The 27355-nt window shown below is 56.2% G+C and overlaps 1 protein-coding gene across 2 annotated transcripts; it reads left to right on the top strand.

Moving 5' to 3' along the window:
* The first annotated feature begins 87 nt into the window (after positions 1-87).
* Positions 88-25685, top strand: RNF19B (ring finger protein 19B). Of its 2 annotated transcripts, none has more exons than XM_039733506.1 (10): positions 88-150; positions 14077-14698; positions 19471-19676; positions 21189-21333; positions 21727-21889; positions 22346-22460; positions 22874-23014; positions 23175-23382; positions 24343-24474; positions 24874-25685. In XM_039733506.1, the coding sequence occupies exons 2-10, from the start codon at positions 14187-14189 to the stop codon at positions 25355-25357; spliced, it is 2106 nt and encodes a 701-aa protein (XP_039589440.1). In that variant the 5' UTR covers positions 88-150; positions 14077-14186; the 3' UTR covers positions 25358-25685. The 2 variants fall into 2 exon arrangements, with proteins under 2 accessions (XP_039589440.1, XP_039589439.1); XM_039733505.1 differs by lacking the exon at positions 88-150 and adding an exon at positions 926-1060.
* Positions 25686-27355: the final 1670 nt, after the last annotated feature.

The following is a 27355-nucleotide window of genomic DNA, read 5'->3' as shown; positions in this document are numbered from 1 at the left end:
CTGGCGTGGAGGGAGCGCTGGGGAGGCTGCGGGGGCCGGGCTGCGCTGACATCACGCGGGGAGGTGGCGCAGAGGGAAGGGGACAGGGACAGGGAGAGCGGGGAGACTGCGGAGGGGAGAGCGCGGCACCGGCAGCGGCTCCGGGGACAGGTAAGGGATGCCGGGGGCAGGGGGCTCCGGGAGCTGCGGCGGCATCAGCGCCCGCCTCGGCATCTCTCGGGGTGATGTGGTGCTGGGGGTGGCATTAGACAATGCTGAACAGCCTGGCACGGCAGGGCTTGGCGGTGGGACAGGGAGAGCAGGTCAGAGCCCAGCTGGCTGCTGCAGGAACTGGTGCAGATGCTTGTCCCCAGGACAGCAGGGTGTGTGTCACTGGTGCTGTACTGGGAAGAGCCAGGAGTGCCTGCACGTCAGAACAGGATAAAGGGATGGGGAGCAGCCCTGCTCCCTGGCTGGAGAAGGGGAGCACAGTTCTCCCTAGGGATTAGAGCATGGATCATTGATGAAATGAATCAAAGTTTGAGACTCCATCCCCTGCACGTGGGGCTGAGGAACAAAGAACTGCCCGGCAGCGAGCCGTGGAGGGAGTGGGGAGGTGGGAAGAGCTCAGGGGGCACGGGTGGAACTGCTGCGGGTACGGGGAGAGCCTGCCTGCTCTGAGCCTGCTTCCCCTGGCTGCTCTCCCCTCCCTTGCAGGTTTGTGAGCCACAAGGCCAGCACCGGCTGCTCCCTGCTGCTGTCCCCTGCTGTCCCCCTGTGCCTCCCGCGGTCTCTGGGAAGAGCTGCAGTGGGTGATACCAAGCGAGGCCCTGGGCGATGGAGCAGCAGAGGATGGGATTCCCCTGCTGTCGCTGTGGCAACGCTGGGCAGGGAAGCAGCAGCAGCAGCAGCGGGATGCGATGGGCGGCTGCTGGCGTGGAGGGAGCGCTGGGGAGGCTGCGGGGGCCGGGCTGCGCTGACATCACGCGGGGAGGTGGCGCAGAGGGAAGGGGACAGGGACAGGGAGAGCGGGGAGACTGCGGAGGGGAGAGCGCGGCACCGGCAGCGGCTCCGGGGACAGGTAAGGGATGGCGGGGCAGGGGGCTCCGGGAGCTGCGGCGGGATCAGCGCCCGCCTCGGCATCTCTCGGGGCGATGTGGTGCTGGGGGTGGCATTAGACAATGCTGAACAGCCTGGCACGGCAGGGCTTGGCGGTGGGACAGGGAGAGCAGGTCAGAGCCCAGCTGGCTGCTGCAGGAACTGGTGCAGATGCTTGTCCCCAGGACAGCAGGGTGTGTGTCACTGGTGCTGTACTGGGAAGAGCCAGGAGTGCCTGCACGTCAGAACAGGATAAAGGGATGGGGAGCAGCCCTGCTCCCTGGCTGGAGAAGGGGAGCACAGTTCTCCCTAGGGATTAGAGCATGGATCATTGATGAAATGAATCAAAGTTTGAGACTCCATCCCCTGAGCTGCATCTGTCTTAGAGAAGGCTGTGAGCAGAGCTGGTGCACTGGGAGCGAGCCCAGCAGCGCGTTTGTGGTGGGAATCCTGAACTGCACATCCCCAGCAGCCTCAGCACTTCCCTGCCTGTGCAATCGTTCTGGGGAAGGCAGCCAGGTGCATGGCTACTGCCAGGAGCTCTCTGCATGTGGATCCTGGGGATTGCAGCCCTGGAAGGCAAAACAACAAAGTCCTTGGAGCCTCTCTGGGTGTTGTGTTGCCTTTTAGCACAGGGGTTGCATAACGGGCTCTGTTTTGTTAGCAGAGGGAGTAAGGGTGACAGTCACCTCTGCCCAGCAGTACCTGTGTGCTGTGCTGGCCCGTGCTCCTGGGGGGAATTTCATCTTTTTCTTAATCCAAGAGTTGGGCTGGCTCCTTGCTGCTTGTGGGTTCCCAGCCCTGATCTCACAGCAGTGGGGTGTAAGGGCTCTACACCTACACTCAGGCTACACAGCCTCAGCAAACTAGAAAATGAGTTTGTGAGCACCCCACGCATCTGTGCTGACCTGATTCTGCTCTCTCGGGATTCTCAGTGTGTGCCTGACTGAGGAAAACACAACTGGGGTCAAAAGTCCAGTGTTGGGGACCCCTGTGGGTGACAGAAACCAGTATGGGAGTGGAGATGGAAGAGGCACAAAGTAGAAACCTTGCTTGAAATCCAAGAACAGGGAGAGGCCGATGCTCCTGTCACGACCATGTTGTTGAACCAACACATTTCCTGGGGTACTTAAAGGGCTGGGGGCTGTGACCCAGTGGGGCCACAGAGAAATGCAGCCAGGAGTGCTTGAGAGTGTAACTGCAACAAGAAGCATAAATGTGCTTTAATTATGGAAGCAATCGCTGTGTGGTGCACAGTCCCTCCCCACCAAGGCACACGTGCTGGGTCTACTGGGACCACTGGGGAGTGGCCCAGGTGGCCACACTGCTGCTCCTGGGATGGAAGCTGCCAACAGCAACAGCTTGTGCTGCTCCGTGGGGCTTCTCTGGGAGCAAGGCAGCCCCACGCTGGGAGGGTGACAGGCAGTGCTGTCAGCCAGGTGGCTGCAGGGCCAGCTGCACTGCCAGCCTCTGGCATGGGCAGGGAGGGGAGGGCCCGTGAGCTGCTCAGTGCCAGCCCTCAGCTCTGCCCAGGGCAGCCGTGCTGGGAGGGAGCCAGCTCAGGATGGGCCCTGTGCCCCAAGGGGGCCCCCACTGGGCACAGCCCGAGCTGGGCTCCCTGGGCCAGTTTGGGAAGGGTGCAGGGAGGAGTTAACACTGCTCTTCTGCAGTTTCATGCCCCAGGTTGTGGTTCTGCATGACCAGCAGCAGGACTGCTTCAAAGTCATGTTCCAACTTGATTTTTTTTTTCAAGGTTATTCAAAATTCAGTGCAGGAATGGCACCAGGACCTCTCACAAACAGAAAGGCCAAGTCACCCCCTCCTAGTCCTTGACCTTCTCCGTGGCTCAGCTGGCTCTCTTTGCTTCCCCCCATACTTGCCTACACTGCAAAAAGCATGATCATGTGAATATTACAAAGCCTGGCATCTGCACATCAGCTGCAGCAGCTGAGGCTCTGCCATGCTCCCGGTGCCTTGGTGTGACCCTGTCCCCACAGCCATGCTCTGTCACCTGTGTGCTCAGCCCCCAGCACAGGCTGGCACTGCCATGCACACAGTAATACAGAAATAAAACAACTGGGAACTCGTGCTCCCTCCTGGGAAAAGTGCTATGGATCTGTGAGCTCTGCAGAGACCTGGGGCATCAGGAGGAGCTGCCTTTGTGCCAGTGTCCAGAGAAGGCCCTGGGAGCTGAGCCAGGTCCTGTGAGACGTTTCAATCCTGCCTATTTCACAGGCTATCTCGGCCATGACTGCTGCAGTGAATGTTCCCCCTCAGGGGCACTCACCTGGTGTTTGTTTTCACTCTTATCTGGTGCCACCGGGAGCAGGCAGGGCAGCAGTGCAGCAAGGAGAGCCCAGGAGAGTGGGAATCCACATTCCCACTGTTGCCTGGCCACCCTGGAGACCCTTCAATCCTCTCCCTAAAGCCAGCCTCAAACTTCTTTCTGCTGAGGGAGCTGTTTGTTAAATAGTTGAGGTTACTTGAGTAATCAATAGTTCTCTGGTTCCCAACAGAAATATTATCCCTTTGGCCAAATCAGCTTTTCTATCTTTGCTGTAAACCTGCTCCTGACTCTCAGCTGTTGAAGGATCAAGGTGCATTCCTGATTTACCTGCACAGAACCCCACCCCTCTTCTTTTCCTGCCAGCACCACTTTTTCTCTCTGAGCTTGAGCTGTAAGGGCTGGAAGCACATGGAGAAATCATTGGAGTCATTCAGTCTCAGCCCTTCTCTTGGCCCTGCCCCACCAGCTCCTTCTCTGTGCTTGCTCCTCCAAGCTAAGAGGTGAGAGTCAATGGGATCCTCATGGCCAAGGGCACTGCTGACATAACTCCCAGTCCACAGACTCCAAAACAACTTGGCTCAGCTGCTGCCAGCTGAAGAAAAATTGTTCCCATCCCACAGCAGGAGCTGCATCCCAGAGAACCAGGGCTGGAAGACAAGGCACACAGTGAGGTTCCATGGCTGCACATAAATTTTCCTTGCAAACAGGCAAAGGCACCAACTCCCAGGATTTCTGGTTCCACCCCAGCAGCCAAAGGCTGGGCTGTGGCTCTGGGCTCCAATTTCTTGTGACTGAGGGAGGCCACGAGGTTTGTTCTGCTGCTGGGGCAGTGGAAACAGCCTTGCTGTGCATTGTGAGCATCTCTGCACATCTCTGTTCTTTCCAAACCAGAAAAGGTCACAGAGACCCAAGAGAAACCCACTTCCCTCCTTCACTGAACTCCTTCTGCCTCGCACATGCTTTTGTTGCCATGCCCTGCTTGCCAAAGGCAGGAACAAACACTGGGGTTTGGCAGGGCTCGGAGCCTTGGCGTGTTGGATGGGAAAGAGGCACTCTTGGTCCCCAGCCCGGGGACAGGGCTCTGCTCCACGGCCACTGCCAGATTTTCCAGCTGTGATTTCGCTGCTCCTCCCGTGCTGAGGGCACCGTTCTGGGGCTGGGGAGCACCCCTGGGTGCTGGGCTGTGAATCCTGCAGAGATCCATGGAAGGGGGAGGGAATAGCTGGAGCAGCAGCCAGAGCTACGGGAACCCCTCATGCTGCTGAGCTGGGCTTCACATCCAGGGTGAAGCACAAGGGCTGGTGCTGCCCTGAGAGGCTTTTCCCAAAGAATGCCCAGTTCCAGGGGAGCAGGGAAAGGCAGAGGGGGGCCATGTAAAGCAAAGCTGTCCCTGCTTCGGTTAAATAGGGCTGGTTTTGCTGACAGCTCCTCCTGAGAGACTGCAGGGAGGGATTCTGTAACTCAGGGGCAGCTGAGAGGCTCTTGGCAGCTGCTGCTGTTTCAGTGTCAGGTACTGGACTTTTCCTGGTGCTCAGGGGAAAAGGGATGGCAGCCCAGATCAGAGATGGCAGGGCTGGGCAGAGAGAGGCTGCTGCCTCCCTGTTAGGATGCTCTGGAGCAACAGCAGGGCCTGATTTCAGAGAAGCATTTGAGGTCTCAGTGCACACTGATTGCCCCAGAAACCTCCTACTCAATTTTCTGCTGTGCACAGCCCAGCCTGAGGCAGCACAGGGGGCAGTTTGCTCCAACACTGGTTAAGACAGTCCACAGATGACAAGCCCCAGAGAGGGATGAGTGTTTCTCATGGTGGTGAAGGGCTGAGGGAGAAGAGGAATTTCCTGGCTGTGGTAAAGGTGGGTTGTGCTTGAAGTTTGAGAGGATGGGCTTGTGGTCACTGCATCAGGTTGGGGGAAGGAAGGTGTGCATCAGCAGCAAAACCCAGAACAAACCCCATTTGCTTTTCCATGCCAGCCCAGGAATAAAGGACAAACTACAGCTCCCCTCTCCCTTTGCCCACCTTGTGCTGCACACAACAGAGCAAGGGGGAACAGCCCTGGACGGAGCTGGGGGCAGGGGCCTGGCAGCCAAGGGTCAGGCTGGGGAAAGATCTCAGCCGAGACAAGAGAACCCTGAGCAAGCACATGCTCAGAGTGAGAGGCTCACACATTCCCCACCTGGTTAGTGCTGGCTCAGCCCTCTGGAAAATGACACACGTTTTCCTTGCTGTGGGGCCAGAGGGCTGTGCTGGGAGCCCTCCCTGCTCCCCCAGCCTGGCAGGGCCCAGAATCACTGTTCTTTCCCCTTTTCACAGCTGTTGCTGGTTATGAAAATGGGAATGTTCCCCAGGCAGTTCTCAGCAGGAACTGCCCTTTCCAGGGCTGACCACATGGGCTCTTTCTTCCTCTTCCCACCTCCTGACAGCAGTCACAGTTTTGGGTACGTTCTAGTCTTGGCAAAGCACGGCCCTTCCCTGCTCCTCTTCCTCACATGACACACAGGAGAGAGAGGCCGTGGCCTGTGGAAAGGGAATGGTTGTTCCTGGACTGAGATCAGTACAATTCTTGAGCCAGTCCCCCTCCCAAAGCTCAAAGAGAGAAAGAAGAGAAGTTGGGATCAGTCTCACGCAGCGGGGATTTACACCCTGACCTGTCAGTCTGCTCCTGGCACAGAGATCCTGACACCAGCCCTCCTTTTGCCAGCGCAGGATGGGGGGCACAGCTTGCAGGAACACCAGGGCACGTTGTGGAACATTATTTCTTGTCACATCCGATGCAGAGCGTCCACAGCACAAAGGAGCACTGGGCAAAGCTCGGGGAAGGCAGGAAGGAGACAGCAGGGCTTGCTGCTGCTGGAGGCTGAGGGTACAGAGCTCAGCAGAGGGGCCAAACACCTCTGCAGGCAGTGAGGCTGTGCAGGAGTTAGCACAGATTTCAGGGCAGGGAACACCAGGGTTCAGAGCTTAAGCCAGTTTCTAAGAGAAAAGAGCTGGACTAGCAGGAAAGGGAATGACTCCTGGCAGTGCTGGATGCTCAGAGGACACTGATGGCACAGAGGGGGTGGGTTTGGGCCACATCCCAGCCAGGAGTGTGGGAGTCCTTTGGAAAACCCCAATAATGCAACGGAGCTAAGTCAGAGAGGAGTGGTCTGGCTAAGGCCAAGGTCAGTCTGAATAATTCCTTCCACTCTCTCTTCCGCTTTTGTGCAGTGAGGCAGGAAGCTGGAAATCCTCCGGCTGATTTTGGGAGTCCCGAGGTCAGTGACCATTGATCATGCTGCTCTGAGGAACAGATGAGTGGGCTAGCACCCAGCCCTGCACTCAGCTCCCTCCTGACTCCTTAGCACACATCCACAGAATTTCCTGACTTTTTGTTTCAGAACTCGAGGAAAATTCCTGCCACCAGCACCGAGTTAAATTGAAAGTTGGTAAATTCAGGAGGCTTCTTTCGACAAGGCACTAACCTTTGGAATTGCCTCAAGAGTTGGTAAAGTCAAATAATAACTGGCTTGGAAAATCCTGATGGTTTTATGACCTTTCACAATGTCTGTACTTCTGTACCCAGACAAGGGTCACCACACTGCTCCAAGACATGACCAGAGGGATAAAGGAAGAGTTCTCTTCCTGTCTTTCCCTATCCTGGTGTGATTGCCACTGCTCAGCTCTGTAAAGCACAGGAATTACCCCAGGCTAGAGCAGCGTGGCTGGAGTGCTGAGCCTGTTCCCATAAACCCCATTTTGGGACGAGAATTCAGGTCCTGACAAGTGAGGGAATGTGGATGTGGCCGCTGCTGGAGGGGCTTCAGAGGACCCTGCTGAGGGCAGTTGTGCTCTTGTCCTTGGAAGTTCTGCTGAGACTTTCCCTTCCCAGGTGCTTTGTGGCATTGAAGCCCAAACCTCCTTGGAGGCCAGGCAGGGACAGGCTTCAGCCACTGCCTGCCCACGGCAGCAGGTCCAAGTGGTGCTCAGTTCACTGGAGCCTTCTCCCCCTCGCAGGTCCCTGCGAGCAGTGGATTATGCCTTGGCAACAGGGACACTGCTACATGCAAGCCCCAAAACTGCAGCGCCTGCTCCACTACCCAGCAAAATAGGTCGTGCATCAGCAAATGAAAAAGGACAGATGGTGTCTGTTAATACAGCTTAGTTTATGGCCTGCAGGATTAACTCACTAGTTGTCATGTCTGCAGAAAATAGGAAATGGGTGGGTCAGCTGGAGGAAACGTGTGGTGTGCCCAGCCCTACCTGTGCTGTGAGATGCACCAGCTGGAGAGGATGTCAGAGATCCTGGGAGGTTTTCAGACATTGCTGATGGGCTGCCAGTGTCTTCTGGGGGCTCTGGGCACTGGAGATGGTGCCTTGTACCAAACCTTCCTGCCCACCTCGGATTCCCACGGTCCCGCTGCAAAGGGATTGATGTGAGCCGAGCAGGGAGTCTCCAGCAGGGACGGGGACACCCTCTGTGCTCTGCAGGAGCAGCTCTGCAGGAGGAGCCCACAGCTTCCTGTCCTGTGCCAGCTGCAGGAGAGTCTCCAGTGCAGCCTTTTGAACTCCCGAGCACCCACGTGGCTGCAGGAGTAAGACCGAAAGCTGAGGCAGAAGCCTCAGGTTTTTTCAATGCCTTCTCTGTGACACACTGTTCTCCTTTCCTGGAAACCAGGCCAGTGCCTCACTTGTTCTCCTTGCAGAAATCCAAGCCCGTGCCAGAGCTCTGCCTGTGCATCTGCTCTCTGAAGGGCAGGACACACTCTTCCTTAGCTCTCCATGGGTGTTCCTCCTGAAGATTTCACTTTGATCTTGCTGTTTCTGCTGTGGACAGGTTTGCTCGTGTCCTGCAAGATGCTGAGCATCCCAAAAACCAGCTGGCATCAGGAAGATACTCCAGAGGCAGGAGCATGCCATACCATGCCATCTCCGTGCCCCTTGGCCTTCTGCTGTCACAGGTGTTTGTGACACCACCTTCTAACCACTGCCAGCCATCACAGGCACTGCAGTTTTCTCCAGTGACTAATTCGCCTGTGTTTACGCCAACACCAAACATTCAATTGTCTATTTAATGACTCAGGTGAGGAGGGAGTCTGGCTCCTTCCTCCTGCCAGAGGGATCTGGCCAGCCCTATCCTGATGGCAGCACCCTACAGTGCTAAACCTTCTCAGCTATAAATCCCTCATCAGTCAGGGTAGCAGGTCAGTGGTGAGAGTGACTTGAGAGCGGGGATATTGTCACTTCTATCCCCAAAGCTGTTCAGTGAGCGTGGAGGTGAATAAAGAACACAGAACAGCCTGTGCTTTCATTACAAAAGGAAATGCTGCTTTTTGTAGAGGGGGAAAGCATGTCAGATTACTATTATAAGTAATTGCTTAATGGTCCCTACCTTTGCGTCACTGCTGAAGTACATGCGAGTCCCTTTTTGGGGTCTGTCCTCACTGCACGTGTCACCAGCGGGGCCGAGCCGTGGCCAGCCCAGCTGGGGAGCCCTGCAGGAGACGGGATGGGGGCAGCTTCGTGGGCACGAGAGCCTCCACATTCCTCCCCCTCGAGATCTCCCCGCCTCCCACCTCTTTTATCAGCTGCTGACAAGATCTGCCATGTGTGTGGGCGGCTCCCAAGATGATTCCCCGCTCCCCCAGCTGCCATCCGCGAGAGGAGCGCCCGGGATTTCGGGGAGGGGGAGCGCAGCGCTCCTCCGGCTGCCGGCCTCTTCTGCCAGGCCTCTTCTGATGCCTTCAGAGAGCTCCGTGTGGTAACTCTCTGCCAGGATTTCACATGACAGCCTCTTCCCCAGAAAGGCACGGCAGGGAGTGGAAGATTGCCGTGCGTGTGGGTGTTAGGAGGGAGCAGAGTGGGACGGGGAGATGGAGGGGAGAGGAGGTGTAACCACAGACTAAACCAGAACAAATCCTCTTGGAAGAGCCTTGCATTTCTGATCCCAAGGCTCTCATCTCCTGCCTCTTCCTCTTCATTTAAAAGAATGTCAATCCTCGTTAAGTCCAGCAGAGAAAAGAGGAGTCAAGCACAATCATCTCCTTCCTTCCCTGAACACATCTCAGGGGACCAGGAGAGGCAAACAGAACACGAACTAACTGGATGGAGGCAGAGATGAGCACACTGGGAGAGCCCTCCCCAGCCACGGGTGTCTTCCCTGGAGAGACACGAGCGGCCGTTAATGACATCTCCATCTGACAAACGATCACAGTGCATGTCATTACGACCCGGTGCTTCCCCGGGGCCCTGGCAGAAAATGACCCCGATGAGCTCCAGTTCTTGCAATCGCAGCTGCTCCCCATGAACGTTCAGCAGAGCTCCGGGCTCTCCGGGTAAATCCTCACTGAATGCCTCAGGCAAGCCAAGATTGACATCCCTGCTCTGGAGGTGGGACCCCTGAAAGAGGAGTAGGGAAGCCCACGTGCCCCTGGCACAGCTCTCCAGGGCAGGGAGCTGGGGGGACGCCTCTCGGTGCACTTCTGAGAGGTTTAAAATGACCTCTGTGCTACTTAAATCTGTCTGTCCCTCTCATCTTCCTCCAGATGCTGTGAGTGCAGCACATCTCAGGGGGGTCCTCAGCAGAGAGACCCCTGAAACTGCCATCTGCATTTTGGCATCCTGATGCACCTGGATCACTTTAAAAGCTGTCCCACCTTAATAGGGCCAAAGGTCTCGGCCTGCCCAGCAAAACCAGAGCTGAGTCATTCCTGAGTCTCCCTGTGTGAAAACAAGGAAGAATTCCTGGTGTAAAGCTGCTCCCCTCCTTCCTGCATTTCATCAGCAAGCAGCAACACGAGCTGGGTTTTCTCTAAACTCAATTTGCTCTGCAATGCAGCTTGTCCCCCTTGAATAACCCCCCATCCTTGCGTGGGGAAAAGTGGGAAAAACCCTGAGGAGACCCACGGACTTCTAGAGAAAAGAGGCAGTGCTAAGGAGAGGTTCACACCTCAGTGCCTGCATTCCAGAGGTTTTAGGCAGATTGGATCTTTGTGTGTCCTGAAATAGCTGTTTCAACACCCCCTGTGTCCTGCAGGCCAGGGAGGAGAGCACCAGGCAGGTATTTCCCACACCTGTGACATTTGGGTCACCAGGAAGGGGGGAAAGGTGGGCAAAAGGGATGTGGTAGGAGCTGGAATTTCAGTTTTATCGGCTGCAAACCCAAACCGACGTGCCTCCTGCCACAGAGATCTTCCCGGCCAGGCACACCCCAGTTCCTCCATGCAGTCCGACTTTCACAATCCCTTCCCAGCAGCTCAGCCTCTGCTTTCACTCTCTGAATTAGCAGGGGAATTTTCATTACATCACCAGAGGCGCTTCCTCCTCGACAGTGACAGAGCTGTCACTCTGCTTTGCAGGGGGTTTTTGGGGTGTGGGTGACGAGGGTATTTCTCTGGAAAGAGAAATACCTTCCAAAAGCCGGTCCAGCCCAGCTCAGCCTCCCCCCGTGGCTCCATCCAGGCTGGGAACAGCACCGGGCAGAGTGGGGTGCCTCCGGCCGGTGTCTGCACAAAGCCTTCTCCCTGGAAGCCTTCCTGGGGGATACAGCGCTTTCAGGCAGCTTTAAAAGTCGCCTGTGCCAAATCCAGCGGGGTCGGAAGTCAGCAATCTTCCAGCTTTCTGCCAGCGTAAGCAAAAGCAAATTTGCCTATTGGAGCTGGGATTTGCAGAATGATTCGCTGCAGCGTTTGAATCCCCCCCGCCACGCCCCCGCCTTCTGTAGCTTTTTTTGTTTGTTTGGTTTGGGTTTATCTTTTCAAATATCCCCCAGTTTAACGGTCAGGCTTGGTGGCAGCTTCCCCGCAGCTCCGGGGAGGGGCTGGTCTGATCTCACTCCCAATCCGGGGACTTCCCAATCAGCCTCTTTCCTCCCTGGCAGCTTGCTTTCCTGCCCTCTGCCTCCAGTTCCCGGCTGTTTGTCCTGGGGTGGGTTTTTTGGGGTTTTTTTGAATCGAAACAAACTACCGGGTTCAAGCTGCTAGTCAGGAACACGCTGAGCAGGAGCCTTTGCTCCTGGCAAGGGCTGTGGAAACTCGCCATGGAGAAACACCTCAGCCATGGAGAACGTGTTTTTAAGCAGCTGGGATGGCTGGATCACAGCGGGGTCTGGACAGTTGGAAATCTGTATCTCAGAGCTCCATAAAAGCACTGAGTTTCCTCAAATATAAACTGGCAAGAGCTCTGCAGAGCTTGGGAGGAGGGAGGATGGCTCTGAAGTCACTCGGATTTACCCCGGCCTCCCCCAGCCTCGCTGCTATCGTGATTCCTCATATAAGGCAGTGAAGAGTCATTTCTGCCCCATCAGCCCATCCTTTCCCAGGAGCTCCAGATGGTTTTGCTCTGTCTCTCTGTGTCTGCACTACTGGTAATTCAGGCCTGTCTCACATTAGCTTTTGAGCTGAAACCTTCCCACAATTAGCTGGAGTCTGCTTCTGCGCTGCAGAGGACGTAGGGCTGAGCTGGCAGAGCGCTGTCTGGGAGATCCGTCCCACACAAGTCCTGCTCAGGTTTCTCTATTTCAGTCAAGAGTGTGATTTTTCTAGCGAAATCATCAAAGCAAGACAGTCTCTGCTACAGATGGGCAGCGACAGCCATTTGAAAATGCCTCATACCTGGCTTGTCTCAAGACAGGAGTAGTTAATTTCAATATTATCTCGTTTTACACCAACATAACATCTCTCTCTTCTTCATCTGGCCCTCCTTTCCCAAGGAAAAGGGTTCTTTTCCTCTGGGAGCTCCACAGCACAAAGTGTCAGGGAAATCTTCATGCCTGCCCAAGGACCACAGCTCAGCAACTCACTGAAAAACGTGGAAGCATCCCTGCTTCTCTTGGAGCAGAGCTGCTTGGCCCTTGCCAAATTAACTTGCTAATTAACAGGGTTTTTTGATCCCAGGCAGGAATTTACCACTCAGAGGCCAAACCCAAGTGTGGTCCAAATCTTCCAGCTGCTCCAAAGCCCTGTGTGCTGTGGCAGGAATGTGAAGAGCTGACAAATGTCTGGGGAATGCAATCTCTGGGGAAGGACTTGGGTGTAGCAGACATCTTGGGATAAGCAGTAAGGGAGGCTTGTATGGCAGGACCAGAATTAATGGAGAAGGAGCACAGGGAAAAGCAGGATTGCTGCAGGGCGTTTAGGAGAGGAGGAAGCTTCATTTGTGCAGGTGATTTATTCCTTCTGTGCCTTCATTCACCCATCAGACAGGGAAGTGTCATCATTATCCTCGCTGTGCCGACAGATCTGGGGTCTTTGCCTACAGCAATCCAGCAGCACCAGCACCGAAATCCTGGTTCCTTGTTCCCATCCCAGCTCTGGGAAGGATGCTGGTAATAATAATCACGCAAACAGGCTTTGCTGAGGAGATGATTTCAGGAGTGGTGATAGCTGGGAGACAGTGATGGAGCCACACTTGTCACATGAATAACCACAGTCTGTCCAGTCGGAGCTGACAGTCTAAGGCAAGGCAGCTCCTTCTGTGCTGATTTAAGAGGCTCTTCGTAGACACAGCAGATCTTTCTGCTTCACCTCCCCTGCATAATAAGAAGCAGCGTCCTTCCTTTTAGTTTATCTGCCTTCGGATGGGATGTGAGGCTGGCAGACCCCTCTGGGCACAGGGGAACCCTGGAAGGAAGCTGAGGCTTTTAACTTTCTGCATGAGTGCAGTGAGAATGTGGGTTGTAGTTTCAGTGCCTCTAAACCTGGCACTCAGGGAGGAGTTCCCAGCTGAGTAAATCTTTATGTGATCTTCAGAAATGTTATCAAGGAGGGACACAGCAAGGGACAAGGTGCTCCACTGGGATGGATGGATTTAGAGGGGGCTCCTGAGCTTATAGACACCCCTCTCCAACGAGAACTGTTAAAAAGCAAACTGCCCAAGGGTTTTTTTTTAAATAGAAAGCTTTTTTTCAGCACAATTCAGCCAGAAGATTCCCCCCATTTCAGACCGTGGGTGAGGCAGTGCTGAGTGAGGGATGTTGAGGGGAAGATGTAAAGCTGAAGAGAGAATCATAGAATAAACTGAGATGGATGGACCCATCAGGAACATCGAGTTCAACTCCTGGCCTTATGCAGCAGGACACCCCATGAATGTGCCTGAGAGTGTTACCCAAACATGGAGGGAATCAGGGCGCTGACGGGAAAACGGGAGCGCTGAGGGGACCCAGGGACTGAGGGGAGCCGGGTGTTGCGAGGAGCCAAGGGCGCTGAGGGGAAATGGGGAGCTGAAGGGAGACAGGGGTGTTTAGGGGACATGGGGGCACTGAGGGGAGCAGGGGGTGCTGACGGAACCGGGATGCTGAGGAGAGTCGGGCCCTGAGGGGAGCAATGGTGCTGAGGGGAGCCAGGGGCTCAGGGGAGCAATGGCACTGAGAGGAACCAGGGGCTGAGAGGAGTAATGGTGCTGAGGGGAGCCAGGGGCTGAGGGGAACCAGGGGCTCAGGGGAACCAGGGGCTCAGGGGAGCAATGGTGCTGCGGGCACTGAGGGGAGCAATGGTATTGAGGGGAACCAGGGGCTGAGAGGAGCCAGGGGCTGAGAGGAGGCTCAGCTCGATGCTTCAGAGCCATTTACAGGCACGGCAGCCGCGGGACGGGGACGGGCACCCGGCCGGGCACCGCAGGCTCTGGGACTGCCCGGAGGCGGTGCCCACAACCGAAATGGCGGCGGCGGCGGCCGCGCCCGGTGCGGGGCGGGACGAGGCGGGGCCGCGCTCACCCGGCCCCGGCTCCGCTTTCGTTACAGCGCGGCCGAGGCAGCGCCCGGCGGGACGCGGCGCCCGGAGCCCCCGGACTGACCCGCTGCCTCCACCTCGGACCCGCCGCCGGTGACACCGCCGGGCTAACCTCGCCGCCATGGGCTCCGAGCGGGACTCCGAGTCGCCGCGCTCCTCATCCATCCACTCGGCCGCCGCCAAGTGCCCCAAGCCCGGCCGCCGCCGCCGCCTCTCCTTCCAGAGCGTCTTCTCCGCCGCCGCCGCCTCCGCCGCGGGCGGCCGCCGCCGCGCCAAGGCCGAGCCGCCGCCGCCGCCGCCGCCCCCCGAGGAGGCTGCGGTGGTCCCGGAGGGCGAGGAGGAGCTGGAGTGCCCGCTGTGCCTGGTGCGGCAGCCGGCGGAGAACGCGCCGCGGCTGCTGTCGTGCCCGCACCGCTCGTGCGGGGCCTGCCTGCGGCAGTACCTGCGCATCGAGATCACCGAGTCCCGCGTCAACATCTGCTGCCCCGAGTGCAGCGAGCGCCTCAACCCCGCCGACATCCGCCGCCTGCTCCGCGACTCCCCGCACCTGGTCGCCAAGTACGAGGAGTTCATGCTGCGCCGCTGCCTCGCCGCCGACCCCGACTGCCGCTGGTGTCCGGCCCCCGACTGCGGGTGAGTGCTGCGGGGACAGCGGTGGCGGGGGATGCTGCCGCTCCGCGCTGGGACAGCGCAGGGGACCTGCTTGTCTCCCCGTCCTGGGACGCCCTGGGGAGCGGGGAACTGCTGTCCCCATAGGATTCTCTGCTTTCCATCCCGGGACAGCGTGTGGAGGAGGAGAACCCATGTGCCTCCCATCGTGGGACAGCTTGGCAGGGGAAGCCTGCTGTCTCCTTAGGGTGCTGCCCCATCTGTCTGTGCTGGCGCGGCTTGGAGGAGGTAGACCCCACCCTGGAGGGATGCTGGCTGTCCCCAGCACGTGCTGGGATAGCTGGGTGAAGGGGAGCCCGCTGTGGTTGCTGCCTGTCCCCAGCAGGTCCTGCGGATGGCATCCCGGCTGGCACGGCCCGGGGGCTCACTGGCCCGCCTGGGTCCCAGGATGGCACAGGGAGGTGTCCAAACCTCAGCAGGGTGATGCTGAGTCCCATGAAGAGCCCTTGCTGCAGGGGTTCTTTGCTTATCTGCAGTCTGTTCAGGACAGCTGATAGGCCTTGGATACCAAAATTCCATCTATCCCCATTATCTCTCAAGAGCTCCAGGATGTGACCTTGGGTATTCTGAAAACACAGACAGACTGGGTAGGAGCGATATGACTTGAAGGGGGTTTTAGCAGAGCCATCGCTTCCCTAATATAACAGAAACCTTTTTTCTGCACAAATGGTGAGTGTGGGCTTTCCCAGCTGTGCATTTCTCTGCCAGTCCTGGGGACAGTGCATGGGGACAACGCTGCAGCCTCCAGTAGTGGGGAAGAAGGAACAGTAACCAGTCACTTTTTCCCGGTGAGGACATGAATACACAGCAGAGAGGAGTGATGTTGACTCACTGTCCGTTGCCCAAGTGAGGAAACGTCTGTCTGTCCAGAAGTCAGCCCAGCCAAGCTTGATGACTGTGTAGTTATGAACGTGTTGCTTTCATTTTCTCTTCCCTTTTCCTTTAAACGAGCTCTGTTAGGTTTCTGTTTTGAGTGTGAGCCAAAGCTGCCTGGAAAAGGGCTTGGTCGGGGAGCTTAAGAGAAGTGCTGTGAAATTGAGCTACAACTCAGCTTGGATGGCAGTTCTGGGTAGCAAGAACATGAAAGGAAAGTCTGACCTAGGAGTCGGAATGGAAAAGTTGGTGGGAGGATTGTGAAGATTTAATCAGAGCCTTGTAATAGGCATCCTATGCAAATCAGTGAACCTGGCTCAGGTTACCCATTTCACGGCCTCTTGAGCATCCTGTATGAGGGCTTGTTCCTTCAGAGGGTGAAGCTAACAGCAAACAACACCTTTGCTCCTTTCTGAAGCCAAATCAAGTGCAAGATCTCGGTATTTCAGCAGCGTTGGGGTTGAGATCAGGGAGATAGAGCAGCCGCGGGGGGATTGCCTCGCTGGTGACCGGCTGGAGAAAATGCGGCTCCTGCTCACCGAATCTCTGCCTGTTGTGATGTTATCTGTGCCCGGGCCAAGGTGTACAAACAGCGGCGTCACCCGCGCTGCCCGGCTGGAAGGAGGCAGCTCCAGCACGGCCCGAGGGCGTTGCCTCTGTGACAGCATCCCGAGCCTGATCCTTCCTCCGGGGGGTTTGGGCAGGCTGCTGTCACACACGGCTCTTTCTCCGAGCCAAAGCCTCCTCCCTGGTTACTCAGGGAGCAGGATGAGCCGGGTGACATGCTGGCATCCTCCTCCCAGCTGCCCAGAGGAGCGAGAAGCGAGCCCGGGGCTGTTGGAGATGTTGGAGACAGCTCTGGTGGACCGGCGCTGCTGGTGTGTCTGTGGCGCTCGAACAAAGGCTGCTGGAATCAGCCCTCCGGCGGGGAGAGGAATTAATCACCCTATTCATTCTTCCCAGCAGAGCTGGTGTGGCTGTGCTTATGTAAAATCGGGGTATGAATTATTTACAGCGGGCTTTCCCGCTGTAGTAGTGCGGGAGTAGTACCGAGTGTAGGGCTGGGGGCACGGCAGGGTGATGTTTGTCACCCGCCGCTGTCAGCCGGACTGAAACTCGCCAGCAACGTCATCCCAGTGTCAGAGAATCGAGGCTTTCCTTTAGTCTGGCCAGGATGTGCAGCAGAAATCTTTTTATCCACACATGCCTGGCTTGTGCAGTGAAAATCCTTCCATCCCACCTCGTTCTTTACCAGACTTTTCACATATTTTTACATTAAAAACCCCAAAGAAATTCACGTTGGTTGGTCTTAAATTCCACGATGATTCCGTCTCCTATTGGTTATTGATCCCTTCGATGCTAATTCAGTCCTCATTCCTTGGTTCTCTTATCGATCTTTGCCCAGACCAGGTGTCTCCAGCCTCCCCAGGGGGTGATGTTTGTTGATGTCCCTTTATTTCCTGTTTCTTTTCTGGCTCCTCCCAATCTGTTGATGTTCAGCTCAAGAGGCCTCACCCGGGCTTTTGAAGAGAAACTTCAATTCCCCTCCCCCTGGGCAAAGGCGAACAAAACCCGAGTGAAGTTACAACAAAAGCGCTAAAAGTTGTGTCGTTTCCAACACCACCGAGGTACCCCACAGGGCTGGGCTGGCATTCTCTGGTGGTGGCAGCATCAAGGGGCTGCAGGGCTGTCCCAGGACCCTAAAAACATCCTGTGCCTTCCTCCTGCATCCTGCAGTGTTTCCTAAATGAAAGAGCCTGGCTGTGCTGCCCGGGAGGAGGAGGAGGAGGAAGACAACACAACACCGGTGCGTGTTGCCATGGAAACCCTGGTCAATTGATGCGCCATCAATTGCAAAACAAATCATTTTCTCTGTTTGTTGGTTTTTTTTTTCCCTTGCTACAGTCAGGTGGTTTTGCTGTCTAGTGTTTGTCACACTGCAGCCTTCCCAGAAGCTTGGGAGAAAAACAGAACCTTTAAAGCAAACGGAGGTGTGTGGGCTGAGATCCGTGAATGGGCAGGAGGAGGGGCACAGGAAACGCGTGGCCTTCCAAGGAGGGGGCTGGAAGTGGAGCTGTGCCATTCCTGGGGGCTCAGGAAGACACTCACGTTGCTTTGTGGGGAAAACTCAGGGAGGAGAGCTCAGTTTCTCTTCTTACCTAAAGGGATTGAGCCTGGAAAAGGCCATTGAAGCCAGCAATGTGTCAGAGGTCAGTGGAAGAGGAGAACCACTGTCCATCCAGGTCCTGCCATGGCCATTCCTCAGCATTTCACTTCAAAACCCACTTTCTAGTTGACCTTGACGTGGAGATGTGTTATTTCTTTCCCCACTAGACACTCCTGGAGCTTCTTTCCCCACAGCTGTGGGCTTGTGCATGATATTTGTCATTTCAGCTCCAGCAATAAAATATAAATGCTGAAGATTTTAATTTCTTGAGTGTTTAAAAAAAACCCCAACATTTTGAGTGAGGAGTTAATTTAGAATGTGCTTAATATACTACACTGAGCTCTCCTAGGCTGCTGTTAGGGGTTGGAATAGCAGTGTCACAACACAGCTGGGCAGATGAAGCTTTTCTTTCCTGCTTTGCCGAGGGCAGGCTGGGGGGTAGTGGCAGGGTGAGGAAATTTAGTGGGAGATTCCTTAGACAAAGTGCACAGGAATCAAATCCATCCCTCCCAACCCCTTGGGTCATTTCCATCACAGAATTACCATATAGGAACAGAGTGGTTTGGGTTGGAAAGAACCTTAAAATTCATCCAGTCCTGGGCTGGGACACTTCCAGGGGTGGAGTTTCCCCATCTCTGCTGCTGGGCTCGGGTGCAGCGGTGTGGATGCACAGGTAGAGCTGCAGTGGTGCTGCCAGCCCTCAGATGTTGTTTCTCTGGCGATGCTGGCGTAGCCTGGCAGGATGAAGTTGCTCAGACTCCCACGGGATATGAATCATTGTGGTATGACACATTCAGTGGTTCTCACGCTGCTGCCTCGGAGAAGAAGAGGCAAATACAACTCGAGCCACACAGGCTCTGAATATGAAACCTTAAATAGGAGTTATTCTCCTCTGACCACTAACAAAAATACCCTTTTTGCCATATGGGTGTTGCAGGACTGGGAAGGCACTTCTGGAATTGCTCATGTCAGCCCCTGCCAAAGGAAACAGCCTCATCCTCAGTGGCTGTCAGTCAGATTTCTGCAGCACTGCTTGTGATGCTGCTTAGGCTTCTGTGTGCACAGGACACTTCCTTCTGGGCGTGTCACACTACTGTCACAGTGAGCTGGTTGAGCTCGGCCTCTCTCTCTTGCACAGTTGATTATTTCACTCCAGTTTTGGCTTGTTCCAAAGGCAGGGCATTGTTCTTCACCACTCTTTGGAAAAGGAAGCTCTGAGGAGCTCCCTTGTTGACTTAGCTACGTATGGAGCTCTTATTCTGGAACTGTTATCCCACTTTTTTAGAATCATTCATAGATAGGAGTGCCCAGGACAAGCTCAGCTTTCCTAGACTCCTCTGGACCATCCATAGATCTGTCCTAAGGAAATGAGGGATGTGTGTGCCTGGAAAGAGCAGCCAGAGCCCATCCTGGGAGGAGGCTGGGCACACTGGGCCAGACGAATCCACCCTGTGAGAGTTGCCAGTGAGAACTGCCAGCAGTTACTGAGGAGAGAACAGCTCAGCATCTCAAGCTGCCTGCATGAAAGGTCCCTGCCCTGAGTAACCCAATTAGCACTGCTTAATTTCAGGCCCTGCAGAGCTCGGGAATGTGTCTGCTGTGGATCAGGGTGGGACGGGGGAGCTGGGCTGCTGCTCTGGCCCTGTCAGTGAAAGGTCTCTCACTTGGTAACTCTGTGCTTTAATTCCTCCCGCAGCTACGCCGTGATCGCCTACGGCTGTGCCAGCTGCCCCAAGCTGACCTGCGAGCGGGAGGGCTGCCAGACAGAGTTCTGCTACCACTGCAAGCAGATATGGCACCCCAACCAGACCTGCGACATGGCGCGGCAGCAGCGCGCGCAGGCGCTGCGCGTCCGCACCAAGCACACGTCGGGCCTCAGCTACGGGCAGGAGTCAGGGCCAGGTATGGGAGCCCCTTCTTGTAAAATACCTCAACTGCAGACAGACCCACTGGGCTGCAGCTGCTCGCCCTGCCAGAGGCACAGCCTGGTTTTTGGGCTGCTGGGCTCTGCGTGTGTGGGTGATGAGGAAGCACAAACCTCCTCCCCTCCAAGTGTCTCCAGCAGCTGTGAAACTCAGAGTCATTTCCCCTCCTCCTGTGTGTTAGAACACATCTGATCTCTTCCAGCAGCACCAAATAGATCAGTAGGTGATGATGTGCTTTGGGTCCTTTTGTGTCACGGCAGCTCCCCTCATCCGCCCGCCTTGGCTTGTGGCTCTTTTGATCTTGGATGTTCTTGATTTTTGCTGATCTAAACACTGAACAAGCAGTCACTTTTTTACTGTTGCAGCTTCAAAGTTGCCTGGTCGTGAAGAGCAGCATTCAAGGCCAGCTGAGTGTGGGGAGCTCTGCTCTGTGCACTGTTAGGGCATGGTAATGGCGGGTACCAAAAAATGCCAACCCACAGAACTCCTCCACTGCCTGGTAGGAGCTGCTGTGTCTGCTGAGTGTGTGTTCCTTAAAAATAACTGTATTGACTCTGGAAGTGGGCAGTGAGGCCATTTCTTAAAGCCCTGCCCTATCCCCAAACAAAATACCCTGTTTTTCCTTCTGTGTGAGGAGTTTAAATATTAATTCACTCAGCGTGGAGCTGTCGTGGGTGGTTCTGAGGTGGCTTAGTGGTGTGCCGAGGTCCAACATGCTCCAATTTAGAGAACCCTAAGAATGGACAGCTTAGATACTGCCCCAGCCAGCAGAAAAACCCAGTTTAATCCTGTTAAAAAGATCCCTGCCAGGAAGGGCACTTAGCCATGGGAAGGGAGGTTTTTGAGACAGTGGTTTCTCCCCACCCCGCCGTGCTGGATCCAGCCTGGTGATTAATAAGGTGTGAGCTGGGCTCACAGCTGGATTTCATCTTGCTGAGCTTTGCAGGGGCCAGCAGAGCCCTGAACCACGGCACAGCCATTGCATAACCACGATCAGATGATGCCTGAATTAAGGAAGGGATGAAAACCCCTTATCCTGCTCTGCCAGCAGCAGCCTGGGGCCTGGGCAGCCTCTGCAGCCCCTGGTCCCCTAAAGGCCAGGTTTGGGGTTTCTCCAGTGCTGCTCTCCCAGTTGTTGTGTTGTTCTTGGCCCATGAATCACCTCCGTGGAGCAATTCAGTAATGGCTCGTCGTGCTGGGCAGGTATGACTTGTTCCCTGTGTTTAAGCATGAATTCTGGAATACATCCTGTTCAAGATTAGAACAAGCTTTTAAAAGTGGCTGTTGTTCCCAGTCCCTGCTGTTGGTGAGGTCTGTCACATCAAAATGATCTTCTCTGAGATAAATTAAAGACACGCCACTCCCTGTGAGCAGCAAAGGTGTTCTGCTGCAGAGACAATGAGGCTTTCAGTCCTTCATGAGAACCCCTGCTTGATGGTTGGCTCTGAGAGCAGAGATCCCCTCTGAACTCCCTGTTTCCTGCCCCCAGCTGATGACATCAAGCCGTGCCCACGCTGCAGTGCTTACATCATCAAGATGAACGATGGCAGCTGCAACCACATGACGTGTGCCGTGTGTGGCTGCGAGTTCTGCTGGCTCTGCATGAAGGAGATCTCAGATCTGCATTACCTCAGGTGAGCAGGCAGCAGCACGTGCCTCTCTCAGGCTCTGTGGAGGAGTTACTGCCCCTGCTGGACTTCAACCCTCGTGCTTCAGTGAAATTTTATTGTTTCTGACCCAAAGAGATGAACTCTGATCCCGCTTTACAGCATTTGGATGCTCTTCCCACATCAAACAAAGGTCCTGATACAATTACCTTTGAGACCTCTTGGTGTACTGACTATTAAACATAGGTCCAGGAGTGTGATAGTCACCTTTTGGGGGGGAAAAAAAGACAGAAAATTTATTTGTGTTGTCTACCTGCTTCCTAAGTTTTGGGTTTTATTCATGTGCAAGTTGAACTTGGGATTCTCAGGAGCTTATAGGAATTGCTGGAGTGCTAATGTCATTCTTTCCCTTCCATGTAGCCCCTCTGGCTGTACATTCTGGGGCAAAAAGCCATGGAGTCGTAAAAAGAAGATTCTCTGGCAGCTGGGCACGTTGATTGGAGCTCCTGTGGGCATTTCCCTCATTGCTGGCATTGCCATTCCTGCCATGGTCATTGGCATCCCTGTGTACGTTGGGAGGAAGGTGAGTGTGGGGGGCAGAGGGTTTGGGGTGTTCTCTCTGCTGACCAGAAATTCAGAGCTGATAGGAAGGGTGGATCTTGTCATAGGACCCAAATTCAATTTTCTCTTCTAAAGCTTCTCTTATCTCCTGGGCTTTGTGTGGGCAGGGGGAAGGTGGTGGCTGATAGCCCTGGTAGCCCTTCAGGCTCAAGTCCTCCCAAATGCATTTTGCATTTCTCCTGTGCCTCTGCCTTGGCCCAGGAGCACCCAGGAGGTCCCTTATGAGCCCATCAGCCCTGTGCTTTTTGTTGCTTCTTTTTCTTCAACACAGACCCTCCTGCTAGGTCTGCTCTGTGAGGAGATCTGTGCTCAAAATGAGGTCCTTCAAGTGCTCATGCAGCTGCCAAAGCTGTAAAATCAGCTTCTTAATGTCCCCTGGGAGTCTGCTGTTCTCACCTGGTGCTTTTTCTTCCATCAGATCCACAGCAGGTACGAGGGGAAGAAAACCTCCAAGCACAAGAGGAACTTGGCCATTACTGGTGGGGTCACCCTGTCTGTCATTGCCTCCCCAGTCATTGCTGCTGTCAGTGTTGGTAAGTGGCCTCAGCCCTGTCCCTTCTGCTGGCCTGGTGGCCACTGAGACAAGTGGGTGGCCCAGGGACAGTTTGCAGTGTGGCTTTGGGCACAATGCTGTCTCACATCCTGGTGTGCTCGAGCTGGCCCACAGCCAGCACAGGGCTTGTCTGCTGTGTCACAGCCCATCCTGGAGCCCCTTGTCACACAGAGCTGTCTCCTGTCATGGTTTGGTGGCTGATGCCTTGGGGGTTCAGTGCTCTTGGGGTTCCCCCACTCAGCCCACAGGGCTCCTCCACTGTCTGCCTGCATAACTGTGAATTGGAACCTTTAAAAGCAACAAAAACATGACTGAGAGAGTCCCTAAAATTTTTTTTCTGTCTGCCCAACACATCTTTAAGCTCCTGTTAACCCAGCTCCTCCTCCTCTCCAGGAATTGGGGTCCCCATCATGCTGGCCTACGTCTACGGGGTCGTGCCCATCTCGCTGTGCCGGGGTGGTGGCTGTGGGGTCAGCACAGCCAATGGAAAGGGGGTGAAAATCGAGTTTGATGAAGATGATGGACCCATCACAGGTAAGAACTGCTGATGGCAAGGGGGTGAAGCAAAATGCTCTTCTTGTTGTTGCCTCTTGTAATGAAACGCTTTGAGGTCCTGATGTCTCCCAGATCTGAGACATCGCGGCCGAGCGCTCCCACTGCCGAGTCCAACCCCTTGTGCTCTCCTTCCCCACAGTGGCCGATGCCTGGAGAGCCCTGAAGAACCCCAGCATTGGAGAGAGCAGCATTGAGGGGCTGACCAGTGTGCTGAGCACCAGTGGCAGCCCCACAGATGGGCTCAGTGTCATCCAGGGCAACTACAGCGAGACCGCCAGCTTCGCCGCGCTGTCCGGGGGCACCCTGAGTGGGGGGGTCCTCTCGGGGAGCAAGGGGAAGTACAGCAGGTAACTGGGCTGGGGGGAAAGCAGAGGGGTTCCCAAGGCCTGGGTGGGTTGAGTGGGTTTGTTTTGGGGAGCTTTCCAGGAGTGTGAGTGAAGCTGTTTTGATCAAGGGGTTGTGTCGTGGTGTTTTTGTGCCCTGGTGTGCTGTAGAATGACCAGGTCTAGGAGATCACTTAGGGTGATCTGGAACCCAGAGCCACCCAGGGTGGGGAGACACTGGCACAGATTGCCCAGACAGTTTGTGGGGTCCCCATCCTTGGAGGTGTTCCTAGACCTGGTTGGGTGGGGCTCTCAGCAGCCTGGGCTAGGAGAAGGTGTCCCTGCCTGTGGCAGGGGGTTTGAGCTGAATGATCTTTCCTTTCCCAACCCAAACCATTCCACGATTCTGTTTCTGGAGTCAGTGCCAGTCTAGTTCTTGCAAGGAGGACAGATCCCTACTGAGCTCCTTGGAACCACAGAGCTGATGCTTCAGCTTAATTTGGAACAGCACAGAGCTCCTGCCTGCCCTGCTTAAAGCTATCCAGCCCTGTTATCCCAGCCTGGAGCCTTTGGTGCTTCCTGCTCTGCAAGCAGGGTCATGGCTCTCCAAATCAGGAGGTTACACCACAGTTTTCCTCCTAACTTGCCTGTGAGTCAGTTTTCTGGGTAATTAGAGCCACGTGTTGATGTGGCAGCCAGGATGTAATCACAGCTCTGTGCGAGATCCATGGAAATCAGCTCTTCGCAGGAACCGCGTGAGTCATGGATGTAAACACGGCCTTACCTCCGTCATGGAAAACAGAATGGATGTGCCTAAATGGAGCCAAAAATGAGACCAAATGAGAGCAGCCACTGGGGTTAAACTCCTGTCACATTGAGCTGGGCCAGCTCACAGGGATTCTTGCTTTCCCGTGAGCAGCAGGGGTGGGTTGGTGCTCCTAAAGCATCTGAAGCGTTTCTGAGGAACCCTCTTCTTTCGTGCAGGCTGGAAGTCCAGGCAGATGTCCAGAAGGAGATTTTCCCCAAAGACTCAGTCAGTTTGGGGGCCATCAGCGACAACGCCAGCACCCGAGCCATGGCTGGTTCCATCATCAGCTCCTACAACCCCCAGGACAGGTAGGAGGACGTGCAGAGCTGGCAGGAGCGTGGGTGGAGCCTGTCCTGGAGAAACGCAGGCTCTGGGGGTGGGGGGATGGCTGAGTTTGCACCAGGGATCCTTCTCCAACACGGCAGGAGGGCTGGGGACAGTTTGGGAGCAGCCTCCATGTGTGGTGTGGAGGCTGGGGAGGGGATCTGCAGCCCAGCACCCTCAGGGGCTGTTCTGGCACTTTGGGGGGACTCTGGAGCTTTCCCAGCCCAGCCCTGGGGTGATCTTGGCTCTGTTGGGAGGATCCAAGGAGAGCAGAGGGTCGTGGGGTGATGAGCAGCATATTGCTGGTGTTTTGGGGGGTGTGCTCCTCCCGGCACAGCCCAGTTGAACCCAGTAACGTGAGGGTGGTTGTTCCTGTCCTGCAGGGAGTGCAATAACATGGAGATCCAGGTGGACATCGAGGCCAAACCCAGTCACTACCAGCTGACCAGCGGCAGCAGCACAGAGGACTCCCTGCACGTCCACACCCAGATGGCAGAGAACGAGGAAGAAGAGGAGGAGGAAGAGGAAGAGGAGGAGGAGGATGACAAGCAGGAGCAGACGTGCAAACACCAAAGCTGTGAGCAGCAAAAGGACTGCATTGGCAGCCAGACGTGGGACATCACCCTGGCCCAGCCCGAGAGCATCCGCAGCGACCTGGAGAGCTCGGACAGCCAGTCTGACGACGTGCCCGACCTCACCTCGGACGAGGGCGAGTCCCCCCCGTGCCAGACTGCAGCAGGCTGCCCACACACCCCCCGGGCAAGAGGTGCCCAGAGCCCAAGTGCCCCCCTGAGCCACTGTGCCCAAGCCGAGGGCTGCCGGCTGGATGAGATGGTCCAGCTGGAATGCATCGAAGCCAGGGTGTGACCCGAGCACCATCCCTGTCACTGCAGCTTCTGGGCCAGGGCTGTGTCCCTGTTGGCTCCTGTTTGCCATCCTCCAGCTGGCTCCCCCAGCCTTGCCTCGGGGAGTTGTTGTTTCTTACGTGACGCAGAAAAAAAGCAAAAAAAAACCCAAAAAAACCCCCAAAAACAAAAAACAAGCAAAGAAAAAAAAAATCCCCTTCACCCTCTTTTTGTTTTAATTTATTGGTTCAAACTCTGTGAGGTGTGTAAGAGTGTAAATATGTACGTGTGTCTGTATGTCTGCAACCATCCTAAGGGACTCTTGGAATAAAGACTGGTTGTCATTGGACCTGAATCCAGCTCATCCTTTCCAAAGCTGCAGGGAAACCTTCCAGCTGCCTTTGCCCATGTGAATGCTGTTCCCAAAGGCTTGGGCAGAGGAGAGATCTCTCTTCTCCCTCTCTGCGCACCAGAGCTGGGTACAGGTGAAAGGAGAACGGAAAAAAAGGGAAATTTCCAGCATGGTGGGTGTGTGGGAGCTGAGGATGCCGAGAGCAGTGGCTCAGGTGGGATGGTGGGGACAGTGCAGTCCCAGGAACCAGAGCTGTCCCTGGAATTCAGTTGTGTTAAAACACCCACAGCCCCTCGCTGGGAGCTGGGCTGGGGGCTCCTCCTGTCCCTGGAATTTCCCTGGAAGCTCCCTGAGGGCCATGGCCACCAAAGCAGCTCCTCTGAGTCACCATTCGGCCCGGTCACCTCCCTCGCTGACCCCTCTGTCCCTGGCGGTGCTGCTCAGTGCCCCCTGGCCTGGCAGTGTCCCCAGTGCCCCTTCCCAGACCTTTGGGGACCTGCCTGGCTGCATCCCAGCTGCTGCCACAGCCGGGGGGTGGCGAGGGATGGGGAGGGGGGTGAGGAAGCGTGGAGTGCTGAACTGGCACGGCACGGCACGGCATGTCACGGCACGGCTGCCGGCTTGGCAAGGGGAGGGCAGGGGTGGGACACGCAGGGAAAGGTGGAGTTACCCCTTTGTCCCGGGGAGCTGGTCTGACAGGAACTGGAGCGGCGGGCGGGTGGCTCCGGGTGGCCCCGAGCCGATGGCTCCGGGGGCTGAGGGCAGGGCCAGGGCAGCCCCCCGGGGCATCCAGGGGCTCTGACGGGCTGATGGTGGCCCCGTGAAGATGTGCCGAGTGGGTGAGTCCGGCTCTGGGTGGGGATCACACCGGGGGGGCTCCGTCTCTGCCCTCTGCAGGGGAAACTGAGGCAGGGAGGGAGGGAGGGAGGGAGAGGAGCTGGGCTGAGCGCCGCTGGTGGTGGCCGTGTGAGGGTGGGCTCCAGAGGGGGAACAGCCCCACGGTCACCCCTCGGGGCGCTGGCTGCCACAACCCAGCCCTGGAGCTGCCGTCTGGGGCCAGCTGCTCTCCCAGAGCTTCCTGGTCACCCCGAGGGGCCCCAGCTCTTCCCAGCCCCACGGGGACCTGTCCCCACGGCCGCTGGCCCCACACCTTTGCTGCAGTCCCAGGAGAGCTGGCTGGGCCAGTGGGCTGCACACCTGGGCTACCGGTGCCTTCCACATCACCCCCTGCCAGCACGGCCGCGTCCCCCGGGCTGTCCCCACATGTCCCATTCCTGTGCCAGGCGCTGGCCACCCCACACCGTCCTCTCCCCTCGTCTCAGGCCACCCGGATCCCGGCAGCCACCGGAAGGTGCTGATGAAAACGGGGCTCATCCTCCTCATCGTCGGGCACCTCAACTTCATCACCGGGGCTCTGGTGCACGGCACCGTCCTGCGCTTCGTGCTCAGCGCCCGCGACGCCACCTCCCTGCACTACGGTGTCACCAACAGCGCCTCTGTCATCGCTGCGCTGCTGGTACCCCGGAGCCGGGCTGTGGACACGGCGGGGACGTGGGGAGGGGCTGGGGTGGGGGAGGGCCGCAGGGTGGGACGGAGATGGGATGCAGGGTGGGCGCTGCTCTGCCTCCCCTTCCCCACCCGAGCAAACCTTCCCTGGGGGAGCCAACG

The sequence above is a fragment of the Passer montanus genome, unplaced genomic scaffold, assembly GCF_014805655.1.
Source record: "Passer montanus isolate IOZ18808 unplaced genomic scaffold, ASM1480565v1 scaffold89, whole genome shotgun sequence".
NCBI classification, from domain to species: domain Eukaryota; kingdom Metazoa; phylum Chordata; class Aves; order Passeriformes; family Passeridae; genus Passer; species Passer montanus.
This window is presented reverse-complemented; position numbering and strand designations above follow the sequence as displayed.